The sequence below is a fragment of the Telopea speciosissima genome, chromosome 9 (assembly GCF_018873765.1).
Source record: "Telopea speciosissima isolate NSW1024214 ecotype Mountain lineage chromosome 9, Tspe_v1, whole genome shotgun sequence".
In the NCBI taxonomy this organism is placed as follows: Eukaryota; Viridiplantae; Streptophyta; class Magnoliopsida; order Proteales; family Proteaceae; genus Telopea; species Telopea speciosissima.
Genome location: NC_057924.1, coordinates 25,711,503 through 25,726,442, shown reverse-complemented (window position 1 = coordinate 25,726,442; position 14,940 = coordinate 25,711,503). Strand labels below are relative to the sequence as shown.

The 14,940-nt window shown below is 39.7% G+C and overlaps 1 protein-coding gene across 3 annotated transcripts in view; it reads right to left on the bottom strand.

Annotated features, from left to right (window-relative positions):
• The window catches only part of LOC122640845 (integrin-linked protein kinase 1-like), a 129,879-nt gene that overhangs the window by 31,188 nt on the left and 83,751 nt on the right, over positions 1–14,940 (bottom strand). For all 3 annotated transcript variants that reach the window (XM_043834103.1, XM_043834104.1, XM_043834102.1), the window contains one exon: positions 2,910–2,995. In XM_043834103.1, the coding sequence (XP_043690038.1) occupies positions 2,910–2,995 (86 nt within the window). The remainder of the gene's footprint in view (positions 1–2,909; positions 2,996–14,940) is intronic.

Sequence of the window (14,940 nt, the reverse complement as noted above, 5' to 3'; positions counted from 1 at the left end):
ACTTGTATTGCCCTCTCTACGACCTCTTTCATAATCTTCAGATTCCCCATGTCCTTCAACATGAAATTGACGTAGTAGGTTGCACATGGAGTCTAGAAAGTCGGTACCTGGGATTGTTCTTCAATTTTCCCCCGCCTTCTTAAAGTTACTCCAGTTGTTCCTCAACCTGTACCACATTCTCCACCCTCAACTCGTTCACCACCTCCTTCAACAGCTTGTAAATATACTTTCCATCCATCTTTTCCTTGGATGCATAAAATGACTTGAGGAACACAGTCCTCCATCAACAGATTGTCTAGTGGGTCCAGTCCAACCATCAGACATCACAGTCACTCTATAGTGCTCCCACATCTTCTCAGCCCCTCAATATACTCCACCAACTCTACCTTGTGGTGGGGCAAGTAAACATTATACATCTCATATGTCATGGATCCCTTCATTCCTAGGCCAGCCCTATGGGCCCTACCTATCTCATCTAACATTATTTGATAGTATGACCCTATAGTAGCATTGGCTGGAATGCTGTAGTAGAAAGCCCACTTCGAGAAAGCAATCTCCACTCTCTCCTTCACACTAGTCCACATCTATTTCAGCTTCTTTTGTTTCCGGTCCTGTCTTAGAGAGAGGACAGGATCTGACTGAAAGACCTCAACACCTAAGTCATGGACTGGGGGTGGACTAGGTTGGATGGGAGTGAGGTCCTCATACTCTGGCTCCTCCTGAATGGAATCTCTAGCTCTCTTTATCTTATCCTCCTACTCCAGTGTAGTTGTAGCTATGGCTCTGACTCTTCTCTAACCTGTCTAGATGCAGTAGCTCCCGTAGCCATCTAGATCAATCTCTCCTGGTCTGTCCTAAAGGTCTCTTTGCGCGCTAACCTTGCCCTCCTCAGTTGTGCAGCCTCTACCGCTGTTTCGACATGCATCATTAAACTCTTCCATGGCTGCCTTCTTCTCCTTCCTAGCTTGTACCCCTCCCCTCAGAAATGTTGCAATAGCCTTCTTTATCTTACTTGGAAAACTAAGGCAACCTGTGCCATTCCCGTCGCCACCAGCAAGACGCCACTTCAATAATTGCAGTGAAGGGTCTCCCATACAGCCATGCAATGTCCCCACCTTGGCCAGCCATTATGCAGCTGTAGTTGGTACCATGGAAAGAGATATTGGTTGAAACAATCCAAAACCACCGAGATATCTTGAATTCCCAAGAAACCGAGACGAGTTAAAGTGGGAGTTTAAAAAGTACAGGGTTTCGACCATATTTTGCTAGTTTTGACCTGAATATCTATATAAGTGTCATAGTTGTCATGGCGTCGCCATATCGTCGCCATGGCATCGCCATATCGTCGCCATGGCATCCTGGCGCTGGAGGCCTACGCCATGGCGTCCTGTCTCTCATTCCCTCTTCGATTTCTTCTTCTTTAATTTTTTGTTTCTTCCCCAACCTTAGACCCACTCCTTGCTTCCCAAAATCTCCTATTTTAGCCTTGGTTTAGTAACCTGCAACTAAGACATCCGCCAGATCTGATTTCAGATCTCACCATTCGGTTGCCAGTAGAATTTTCGGGGCTATTTCTCGTTGGGATCGGCAGACCTTGGTGCAGCGATTTTGTTCCAGAAATTGCAAGGAGAATCATCTTCATAAGGAGTTTCCTCTGCTGGAACTACTCCAGTTCACCGCCTCTCTGCCTCTCTTTCTATCGTGTTATTACAAGGTTGAAGAAGACAATAAGTCTTTAAAATTGCAAGTAAGGACAACTTATATTATTTATATAAAACCCCTTATATTCTCTATTGCTATTCTGTTTAACCCATTCAGTTTTCTCTTTAACTCCATTAAATTACAGTTCTGCCACTCCTTTACAACTTCAGATTAATTACAATCCTGCCATTGCTCTTATAAATCTTGATTTATCTACTAGTTTGCCATTCAACTTTGGATTTAATTACAATTCTGCCATTGCTCTTATAAATCTTGATTTATCTACTAGTTTGCCATTCAACTTTGCCATTCAACTTTGGATTTAATTACAATTCTGCCATTGCTCTTATAGATCTTGATTTATCTACTAGTTTGCCATTCAACTTTGGATTTAATTACAATTCTGCCATGGTCGTCATGATCGCCATGGCGGGCGACGTGTCGATATATCGATCAAACACCCCTCCACCGACTTGGATCGCCATGACGCTGTGACAACTATGATAAGTGTCACTTATCCCCATCGAAACTTGATTAAACCTGGCTGGAATCCAGCACATGCACTTATTTATGCCAGTATCCAGGCCAGACACTTATTTATGCGTATTATCACATTTCCTTAAGATATTATTCATAAATAAGAAAATCTATATGAATAGAAATAGTTAAAACATCAAATTCCTAAAGGATAAAAGTCAAGTTAGTCAAACCCCCAGTTCAAGAACAAAAACTGGATTTTTGGCGTTAGGTGAAATTTTAAACTTTCTATTGCTAGGGTTTTTCTCAAATCTAAAAATTTCATAAATCTCAATATGGTAAAACATTTCTAAAAACCAAAAGTGCGATAAAATATTCATTTGTTTTGATGTCTAAAAAACTATTTTCATTTAGAGCGATTTTAAATAGCATTCGCGCACTCCGAATTAGGTTTGACCGGAACATAAGTCCTTCAACATAAATCAGGTTTAAGCAATCTTGGATTTGTTGGAAAGCTTTCAAACAAAGCTTTGCTCCATTTTAGGCTATTTATGCTCACTCGTTTTCATTCACTTACTTCACTTTACCAAACAGTGTCTAAGCAAATAACCTCACAAACAAGTTTTATCACTATAGTTATAAGTAGGAATAAATCTCTCTGTTTTTTTAACAAGCATTAGCCACACATTTATAACACATCTAATTCTAGGGAAAATGAAGTTAGCTTTTACCTCTTGGAGAATCAAAGCAAATGAAAAGACATCTGCTTTTGTATCATATTCTTCATTTCGAACCACTTCAGGAGCCAAATAACGGCCTGTTCACGAGAGACAATATGTTGGTAAAAATTACATAATCACCAACTGCAGTTTCAATTTAAAAAAATCAAAATCCGAACAAATACTTCAGAAATGGAATGCACATAAAAAACACATGTTTGACTACGTGTTATATATAGTTTCATTAGATGCTATTAATGTACTGCCCCAAATATTGAAATTTAAGTGTCTTCACATTTATTTCTACCCAGCAGTATTTTCATAATTTTATACCTCAAGGGTAAATTTGTAATTTACTACTACCCTTTCTTGATGCCTTTATGAGTAGAACCTTCTTTGTTGTAACCTTGTTTTGGTTGGTATTATGATTTATATGATATTTTAAGATATTTAATGACAGTCTAGCTCCTCATTTAATTAAATTAATATATATATTTACTAAACACCTAAGGGGTTTAGCCTAGTGGTTAGAACCTAAGTTGGGTATAAATGAGGTTTAGGAATCAAGTCCCATTAGTTGCATAGGAGGTATTTATATTCTTTTTATTTTTTTTTTTTGGGGGTGGGGTGGGGGGGGGGGCGGGGAGGGAGCTACCATGGACCGATCGTGGCAAGGGAGGAGAGAACCTTTGGCACTCATGGAAGGGATAAACCCCCCATACGTGGACAGCAGCTGGATATATATAAAAGGGAAAGAAGGAAAGAGGAAAAGGGGAGATTATGATTGAAAGCCAAAAAGGAAATCAGGAAAAATAAATTAAATAAATAGTAAGAAAGAAATAGGAAAGAAAAGATAAGGGAGGAGGGAATTTGGCAAGAAAAGAATAAGGAGAGAGGGAGAGGACGTGGGGGAGAGAGAAAGAGACAGATATAAAGTGAAGGAAGGAAAAAAAAGGGGGGGCGGGAAGAAAGAAAAGAACTTAGCTGTTAAGTTCGAGAGCAAGGAGAAGGAAAAGAAGAAGAGGAGGAAGAAGAAAGAAAGAGAAGAAGACTAGGTTAGTATTTTTTTTTTTTTTTTTTTTTTTGTGCAGTCCACTGTTGAGTGGAGTGTGTACTGGACTAGTATTTTATGCTGGGACAGCATGTGGGAGAGCTTGATGGAGGTTATTTTCTTAAGGGAATAGGAGATTGATTTACGATTTAGGCTATGTATTTAATAGGATGCATATTATTACACTGCAGGGTTGGGATTCTCCGGTGTACGTGGAACAAAGAAGACTGGTTTTGACTCAACTACGGACTGAGGTAGGTGGATTATAGTGAGAGTACTTCACAGTGTGTGTGTGTGTGACATGATAATTAGTATGCTAGTATACATGTACTATTAAATGTGACAACACCATGCCGTTTCCATGCACCGTGATGAATACGTACGCTAAATTATATGTGAACTGTTAAGTGTACTGATTTCATGTTATACTATGTATTGTGAGATATACATGCCAAGGAATATATGTTTTGTTTAGTGTATTCCTCCTATGTTAATACCATGTGATATACTATGTATGCCTACTGAAACGAAGTACTGTAAAGGATAGTTACGCACCATTATTTTTATATACTATGTGATACATGTTTGCTGGAATGGTACTGTGGAGGGTTCTTACCTATTGTTATTACCATTAAGTGTGTCGTATATACCTGCTGAAATAGGGGTACTGTGGAGGGTAATTACCTACTGGTATTAGCATATAGTGTGTCGTATATACCTGCTAAAATGGGATACTGTGGAGGGTATTTACCTATTGCTAATACTATATATTATGTTGTATAAACATGCTAAAATGGAGTACTGTGAAGGGTATTACCTACTGTTATTACCATGTATCATGTGTTATATGCTCGCTAAAATAGTGCATTGCGGAGGGTATTTATCTACAGTTGTTACCACGTATTGTGATTTATGTGTGCGCTGGCTTACAATACAGTTAAGTAAATTGATGTAAAATACACTGCACTGCTGAGATGTATTTGCTAAAATCCATCATGGCTGAAGTTATAATTCTGAAATGAGTACTGCTGAATCAAGTGTCCTTGAGATTATTTTGTGATATTCTGGAAAACGAATTTCTGGGGATATTTAAGAATTTGAATCTAGAGTGTTGCGATTCTAATTGGTGGGAGAATTTGACGATTAATAGGCTGCACCATGCCGGTGGAGAGTCATAGCCACCAGAGGGGTTGTGTTCCGCTGGCCATGGAATTATACCCATTGTACACAAGGGAGTTGTCAGTGGTGTATTTGTGGTCACAGAGTGGATGACGAAAGAGAGTGATTATGGTGGGGCCATGTTTTGCTCGAGAGATGGGCAGTGGCAGTGTATTTCCCTCAATGCTGGCTAGAGTAATAAAGGGTGTCATAATGGAAGGGGTTTTAATGAGGAATATTAATTTGGAAATACTAGAAATAATTGTTTGACATGTGTGAATATTTGTTAGGTTGTTAGGTTGTGTGTGTTGTGCTCTTACTATAATTTATTCTACTGAGTTGTTTAGCTCACCGCTGTTTTATGACATTACAGAGGATTGAGACCAAGGTAACCATGGTAAAGTGCTCGAGGGTGACTTGAGGATGTGATATTTCAGTTTTTGCTGGTTAATTTACTTTTAGATGGATGTATTAGGGAATTCCTACTTTGTAAACTTTGATATTTGGGGTTTTAATTTCTTATGACTTCGAATGACATTAGACTGCCACCAATAGGATTCTCATGGTTCTAACTGTGATGGAAAATAATTTATGTTTGATATTTGGTTATTGATGGTTTATTATGAAAATAATATTTTTTTTAGCGATCGTTTGATCAGTGCCCACGAGGGCCGGACCCCTACTTTATCCGGTTTGGGTCACGACAATAATGGTATCAGAGCGTGGTTTTGGGGTAGAGTTTGATGACATAGAGACATTGATAAAGAACTTATAGTGAAGCATAATATACCGACACTGTTGGATGATTGATTGGTTGAACAAAAAAAAACGTTTATAATAATTAAGGATAATTTTTTTTTTTTCTGTTGATAGGGAAATGAATCCGTATCAAAGAAGAAGGGCAACCGCTGCTGGAGGTGATGCGCAGGCCGGATGACAAGATGATCCGGTGAGAGTGATCGAACAGTTGAGGAAGTCGCGACCAACCGCCTTTAAGGGTACTACTGAGCCATTGGTTGCCAAGTCTTGGGTGCGAGAGATGGAGAAGATCTTCAGGCTGATGAGGATCACTGATGAGATGAAGGTGGAGTGTGCCACTTTCATGTTGCAGGGAGATGTTGACTACTGGTGGGAGACGACCGGGCGCGTACTTGAAGGGGCAGCCCAACCGATAACTTGGCAGGGTTTCCTAGAAGCGTTCAACGACAAGTACTTCCCAACCCCAGTCCGTCGGCAGAAGGAGGCAGAATTTTTGCGATTACAGCAAGGGACCTATACTGTGGCTGAATATGAGCGAAAATTTGAGGAGCTGGCTCGTTTTACACCACGATTGGTAGACACAGATGAGAGGAAGGCTAGGTGGTTCGAGGATGGACTGAAATCGGAAATCAGAATGGTGGTTGCTACCTATCAATCTACTAATTACAGTGAGGTGCTGAGGAGAGCTCTGATTGTGGAGAACAGTAGAAAGGATGTCAGTCGCCCAGAAGCAAGTGAGCAAAGAAAGAAATTCAAACCAAACAACTACCAAGGTGGTACTACTAGGGGAGGACGAGATTCTGGTTCCAACAAGAAACCCTCAGGGAACTGCCCCAAGTGTGGAATGGCCCAATCTGGTGAGTGCCGTCAAGGATTAGTGATGTGCTACAAGTGTGGAAAGATGGGACATTATGCTAATGACTGTTCGAAAAAACTAGGGGAAAGAGTTTGCTACAAGTGTAAAAAGGCAATACATGTGATCAAAGATTGTCCTGAATGGTCCAAACAGAAGAACCAGGGTACTCAAGGAGGTCAGAAGCCCAAGACACATGGGAGAGTTTTTACATTGACAGAGTTGGATGTTGAGGCATCACCTGAGGTGGTGACAGGTACACTTATTATCTCTGATCAACCAGCATATGTTCTGTTTGATTCTAGGTCAACTCATTCTTTTATTTCACATGCTTTCTCGACAAAGATAAATTTAGAGGGAAGCTTTTTGGATAATGAGTTGTCTGTTATTACCCCATCTGGAGAAGTTATGGAGTCTTTTATGCTTTTTGAATCCTGCAAAGTGAAAGTAGATGGTCATGATCTAGCTGCGAATCTATTTTTGTTAGACATGAAAGACTTTGACGTGATTTTAGGCATGGGTTGGCTATCTGCATACCATGCTAGTATTGATTGTTTAAGGAAGGAAATAGTTTTCAGACCTCTGGGTGGAGCTGAGTTTTGGTGGGTGGGTGCTACAGCCAAAACGTTTCCACCTATGATATCGGCCCTAAAAGCGAAACAGATGCTTAAGAAGGGGTGTTGGGGCTTTTTGGCCAACGTAGTTGACGTTGAGGCCAAGGGGCCGATTATTGAAGGAATTGCTGTTGTTTAGGAGTTTCCAAACGTATTTACTGAAGACTTGCAAGGATTACCACCAGATCGAGAGGTTGAATTTACCATCAACCTTGTTCCTGGTACGGCGCCAATTTCTAAAGCACCATATCGAATGGCCCCGTCAGAATTAAAGGAACTCAAGGAGCAATTACAGGAGTTGCTTGACAATGGGTACATTCGCCCCAATGCATCACCGTGGGGTGCTCTCGTGTTATATGCATTGATTATCGGGAGTTGAATGGGGTCACTATAAAAAATAAATACCCATTGCCCCGTATTGATGATTTATTTGACCAGTTGCAAGGAGCAACAGTTTTCTCGAAGATTGATCTTTGGTCGGGCTATCATCAGTTAAAAGTGAGAAAGGAAGATATCCCCAAAACGGCCTTTCGGACGAGGTAGGGTCATTATGAATTTGTAGTGATGTCTTTTGGGTTGATTAACGCACCTGTTGTCTTCATGGATTTGATGAATCGAGTATTCCATAAGTACCTAGACCAGTTTGTGGTTGTTTTCATCGATGATATCCTGGTCCACTCTAGGAACATTGAGGAACACAAAGAGCACCTAAGGACTGTGTTGCAGATGTTGAAGGAGGAAAGGTTGTATGCTAAGCTCAAGAAGTGTGAGTTCTGGTTGGACAGAGTTGTTTTCCTGGGTCATGTGGTATCGGCTGAAAGTATATTGGTGGACCCTAGCAAGGTTGAAGCCATCATCAACTGGACTAGACCTACTAATGTGTTTGAAATTAGGAGTCTCTTAGGTTTGGCCAGCTACAATAGGAGGTTTGTGGAAGGCTTCTCTTGGATTGCTGTACCTTTAACTAAGCTAACTAGGAAAAATGCCCAGTTTGAGTGGAATGAGGAATGTGAAGCAAGCTTCTAGGAGCTGAAATAGAAGTTAATAACTGCCTCGGTGTTGACGATTCCCTCAGGTATTGGAGGAATGGTAATATACAGTAATGCTTCACAAAAGGGGCTTGGTTGTGTCTTAATGCAACATGGCAAGGTGGTGGCTTATGCGTCATGACAGTTAAAGCCATATGAGCAGAATTACCCGACACATGACTTAGAGTTGAGAGCAGTGGTGTTCGCCTTGAAGATTTGGAGGCACTATTTGTATGGTGAGAAATGTAAGATATACACCGACCATAAAAGTTTGAAGTATATCTTTACTCAGAAGGAATTAAATATGAGGCAGCGACGATGGCTCGAGTTGATCAAAGATTATGATGTTTCCATTAATTATCACCCTGGTAAAGCTAATGCTGTGGCGGATGCCTTAAGCAGGAAATCACAGGGGTACTCTGCAGCTCTCTTAACTAAACATAGGCATATTCTTGAAGCCTTAAGAAAGTTAAATATAGAAGTGAGGATGGGTGATGCCACCGGAAGGTTGGCGTATCTGACTATGCAGCCATCACTGATTGAGAAGATTAAAGCTGCTCAAGACGAAGAACCTAAATTGGTGAAAATCAAGGAAGGTAAACAGTCTTATTTTGTTCTCTCAGTTGACGGGACTTTGAGGTATAGTACAAGACTTTGCGCACCTGATGATGCTGATTTGAAACGGGAGATTATGGAAGAAGCTCATTGTACACCTTATACTGTACACCCCGGTAGTACAAAAATGTATCATGACTTGAAGGGTGTGTACTGGTGGAACAACATGAAGAGGGAAATTGCTAGTTTTGTAGGACATTGCCTTACATGTCAACAAGTGAAGGCAGAACATCAAAGGCCGTCGGGACTGTTACAACCACTTCTCGTTCCTAAATGGAAGTGGGAACACATTACTATGGACTTTGTTACGTGACTTACGTCATTGCCAAGGACGAAGAAGAGACATGATGCTATATGGGTGATTGTAGATCGATTGACGAAATCAGCACACTTCCTTGCTGTACGGATGACTTATTCTTTGGAGGAAATGGCTCAATTGTATATTAAAGAAATTATTAGACTGCACGGAGTACCAGTCTCCATTATGTCTGATCGAGACCCAAGGTTCACGTCACGATTTTGGCATAGTTTGCAGGATGCCATGGGTACAAGAGTGAACCTTAGTATGGCTTTTCACCCACAGATGGATGGGCAGTCGGAGCGGACTATACAGATCTTGGAGGATATGTTGAGAGCATGTGTTCTAGATCTCAAAGGTAGCTGGGAGGATCATTTGCCACTTGTGGAGTTTTCCTATAATAACAGTTACCAAACCACCATAGGGATGGCACCGTACGAGGCTTTGTATGGACGAAAGTGTAGATCTCCAGCCCATTAGGATGAAGTCAGTGAGCGGAAAATTTTTGGTATTGAGATATTGCAGAGGACTTGCGAGAAGGTAGATCTGATTCGAAAGCGCATCAGTGCAGCACAAAGTAGGCAAAAGAGTTACGTTGACAGTCGAAGGATGAAACTCGAGTTTGAGGTACGTGATATGGTGTTTCTCAAAGTTGCTCCTATGAAGGGAGTAATGAGATTTGGGAAGAAGGGAAATTGAGCCCTAGATACATTGGACCATTTGAAGTCCTTCAAAGGATTGGACCAGTTGCTTATCAGCTTGCCCTACTGCCTACCTTATCTGGTGTGCATGACGTTTTTCATGTATCAATGTTGAAGAGGTACATGCCAGATCTTATGCATGTTTTAAGTTATGATACACTATAATTGAAGAAGGATCTGACCTATGAAGAGACACCAACTCTGATAGTGGAGCACAAGGATCAAGTGTTGCGAAACATGTCAATATCATTAGTGAAGGTGCTATAGGGAGACCATTCAATGCAGGAAGCAACTTGGGAGCGCAAGGACGAGATGAGAACTCACTATCCACATTTGTTCGTCGACTGAGGTACGTAGAATTTCGAGGACGAAATTTTTTTAGGAGGGGAGGATGTAATGCCCCAAATATTGAAACTTAAGTGTCTTCACATTTATTTCTACCCAGGGGTATTTTCGTAATTTTATACCTCAAGGGTAAATTCGTAATTTACTACTAGCCTTTCTTGAGGCCTTTATGAGCAGAACTTTCTTTGTTGTAACCTTGTTTTCGTTGGTATTATGATTTATATGATATTTTAAGATATTTAATGATAGTCTAGCTCCTTATTTAATTAGATTAATATACATATTTACTAAGCACCTAAGGGGTTTAGCCAAGTGGTTAGAACCTAAGTTGGGTATAAACGAGGTTTAGGGACCAAGTCCCACTAGCTGTATAGGAGGTATATATATTCTTTTTTTTTTTTTTTTTGGGGGGGGGGGGGGAAGCTACCATGGACAGAGCGTGGCAAGGGAGGAGAGAACCTTTGGCACTCATGGAAGGGATAAACCCCCCATACGTGGACAGCAGCTATATATATAAAGGAAAGTGAAGATTGAATTGAGAAAAATAAGAGGGAAAGAAGGAAAGAGGAAAAGGGGAGATTATGATTGAAAGCCAAAAAGGAAATCAGGAAAAATAAAATAAATAAATAGTAAGAAAGAAATAGGAAAGAAAAGATAAGGTGGGAGGGAATTTGGCAAGAAAAGAATAAGGAGAGAGGGAGAGGACGTGGGAGAGAGAGAGAGAGAGATATAAAGTGAAGGAAGGGAAAAAAAGTGGGGGGGAGAAAGAAAAGAACTTAGCTGTTAAGTTCGAGAGCAAGGAGAAGGAAAAGAAGAGGACGAAGAAAGAAAGACAAGAAGACCAGGTTAGTATTTTTTTTTATTTTTTTATTTTTTTGTGCAGTCCACTGTTGAGTGGAGTGTGTATGAGACTAGTATTTTATGCTGGGACAGCATGTGGGAGAGCTTGATGGAGGTTATTTTCTTAAGGGAATAGGAGACTGATTTAGGATTTAGGCTATGTATTTAATGGGATGCATATTACACTGCAGGATTGGGATTCTCCGGTGTACATGGAACAAAGAGGACTGGTTTTGACTCAACTACGGACTGAGGTAGGTGGATTATAGTGAGAGTACTTCATAGTGTGTGTGTGTGTGTGTGTGTGTGTGACATGATAATCAGTATGCTAGTATACATGTATTATTAAGTGTGACAAAACCATGCCGTTTCCATGCACTGTGATGAATACGTATGCTGAATTACATGTGAACTGTTAAGTGTATTGATTTCATGTTATACTATGTGTTGTGAGATATACATGTTAAGGAATATATGTTTTGTTTAGTGTATTCCTCCCATGTTAATACCATGTAATATACTATGTATGTCTGCTGAAACGAAGTACTGTAAAGGGTAGTTACGCACCATTATTTTTATATACTATGTGATACATGTTTGCTGGAATGAGATACTGTGGAGGGTACTTACCTATTGTTATTACCATTAAGTGTGTCGTACATACCTGCTGAAATAGGGGTACTGGTATTAGCATAGTGTCGTATATACCTGCTAAAATGAGATACTGTGAAGGGTATTTACCTATTGTTAATACTATATATTATGTCGTATAAACATGCTAAAATGGAGTACTGTGAAGGGTATTACCTACTATTATTACCATGTATTATGTGTTATATGCTCGCTGAAATAGTGCATTGCGGAGGGTATTTATCTACAGTTGTTACCACATATTGTGATTTATGTGTGCGCTGGCTTACAATACAGTTAAGTGTATTAAATTGATGTTAAATACACTGCACTGCTGAGATGCATTTGCTAAAATCCATCATGGCTAAAGTAATTAATATTATGAAATTCTGAAATGAGTACTGCTGAATCAAGTGTCCTTGAGATTATTTTGTGATATTCTGGAAACGAATTTCTGGGGATATCAAAGAATTTGAATCTAGAGTGTTGTGATTCTAATTGGTGGGAGAATTTGAGGATTAATAGGCTGCACCGTGCCCGTGGAGAGTCATAACCACCAGAGGGGTTGTATTCCGCTGGCCACGGAATTATACCCATTGTACACAAGGGAGTTGTCAGTGGTGTATTTATAGTCACAGAGTGTGTGACGAAAGAGAGTGATTATGGTGGGGCCGTGTTTCCCTCAAGAGATGGGCGGTGGCAGTCTATTTCCCTCAGTACCGGCTAGAGTAATAAAGGGTGTCATAATAGAAGGGGTTTTAATGAGGAATATTAATTTGGAAATACTAGAAATAATTATTTGACATGTGTGAATATTTGTTAGGTTGTTAGGTTGTGTGTGTTGTGCTCTAACTATAATTTATTCTACTGAGTTGTTAAGCTCACCCCTGTTTTATGACATTACAGAGGATTGAGGCCGAGGTGATCATGGTAAAGTGCTCGAGGGTGACTTGAGGATGTGATATTTCAGTTTTTACTGGTTTAATTTACTTTTAGATGGATGTATTACGGAATTCCTACTTTGTAAACTCAGATATTTGGGGTTTTAATTTCTTATGACTTCGAATGACATTAGACTGCCACCAGTAGGATTCTTATGGTTCTAACTGTGATGGAAAATAATTTATGTTTGATATTTGGTTATCTCATAATAATATTTGTTTTAGCGATCGTTTGACCAGTGCCCGCGAGGGCCGGACCCCTACTTTTATCCGGTTTGGGTCACAACAATTAATCACTTGTGTATACAAAGTAAGCAAACTTTCATTTGCAAAAATGGCAAGATTTAACTTCTATTCTCCTGATATATAGATGCAGTTATTTTTTTAATTTTATTTTACGCATACTGGTTATGGAGCCTCATTAGTTTTAAGCTATGCTACATAAATTTCAGAAGGACCTCCTTCAAAGAAAATGTAATGACCAACAACTTTCACATAAGTAGCTCTCATATACTATCTCCACTGTTGCAAGGCAGATTTCAATGTCATAAGATTTATACAGCCTAATTAAAATTTTGTGCATGTGAATTTTCCCATGAACAGTTATTTCTGTTTAGTTTTATCTTTTCTAATTATTGACCATCACTAACGGTACAAAGAGAGAAGGATGAAAAATATAAGATGAGAAAAAAGGCCACAAGACCAAGGTGTAAAGTATCAGTATCGATCAGCGTATCAAGTGGGTGATTTTGAGACATATTTCAAAAACGTAATGGAGAGATGCTAAGAAACATATGATACACTAAAGATACACATGAAAATGCTTAACAAATGCATAGACATGTTTAGGATTGTAAATAATAATTAAAAAGAGGTGAGAAAACAGAGAGAGGACAGAGAGAGGAGATATTTCAGTGTAACCTTGGGAGATACAACTTAAAGTTGAAACTCCCACTCCATTCAATATATATAATAACTAAGAAAAACAAAGGACATAACTGGAATTGGGAAGGGACATTCATTTCAAAGGAGCAACCTCCAAGAGGTGATGGTTCTTACGCTCAGCCACCCCATTCTGAGCCGGAGTGTCAACACTGGTCTGACGTAAAATACCATGGGATGCAAGATATTCCTGGAATGCCCCATTAAAATATTCTCTCCCATTATCACTATGGAGAGTTTTTATTTGAGCATCATACTGGGTTTGAACAAAAGAATGAAAGTTTTTAAAACAAGAAAAAACCTCATTTTTATGATGCATCAAATAAATCCAACGTGTGTAGCAATCAATTAAAGAAACAAACCATTTATACCCAGAAAGAGAAGAGCAACGTGCAAGGCCCCACACATCAGAATGAATTAACATAAAAGGTGAAGTACTTCTAGATTTTAAAGGAGAATATGAAGAACGGGTTTGCTTGGCTAAAACACAAGCATCACAAAAAACATCCTTCAGTTTACAACCAGAAAATAATTTTGGAAAAGTTTTAACTAAAGTGCCCATAGGAGGGTGGCCTAAATGGCGATGCCAAAGCAACAACTCAGGAGGACCGAACGACTCACCAACAGTGGGATGAGCATGTCGAAGAGAGGAAGAAGTGACATCAAAAAAATAAAGACCTCAATCAGCTTAACTAGATCCAATCGTTTCTCCCGTTACCAGATCCTGAAACAAACAATGGGGAGGGGAAAAAATTTACTTTGCAATTAATATCAGATGTGAGATGACTAATGGAGAGAAGGTTTGTAGCAAAATTCAAAACATGTAAAACTGAATGTAAAGACATGGTAGGAGAACAAGTGATGGTTCCCTTCCCAGAGATGGATGAAAGAGAGCCATCAGTGATGCGAACTTTATCCTTACCAGAACATGAGGAATATGTAGAGAAAAGATTTGCCTTACCAGTCAAATGGTTGGAGGCACCAGACACAAGGATCCAACAACTGGAAATGGTAGAGTAACATAAACCAGCAAAAGAAATACCTGGTGGGTCAGAAGAAACCAAAATATAAGTAGAAGCAGAAGCAGAACTAGCATTGGAATCCAACTTTGTAACTAAATGGTACAGCAACTTAGTCAATTCATCAAGAGCATTGGTAGGAGGATCAATGGGAGGAGGAAAGTACCAATAGGTGTATCGGGTACCACGGTTTCAGTAACGTGGGCGGCATCTAGTCTCCCATGACCACGGCCCTTAATAGTTAGTACT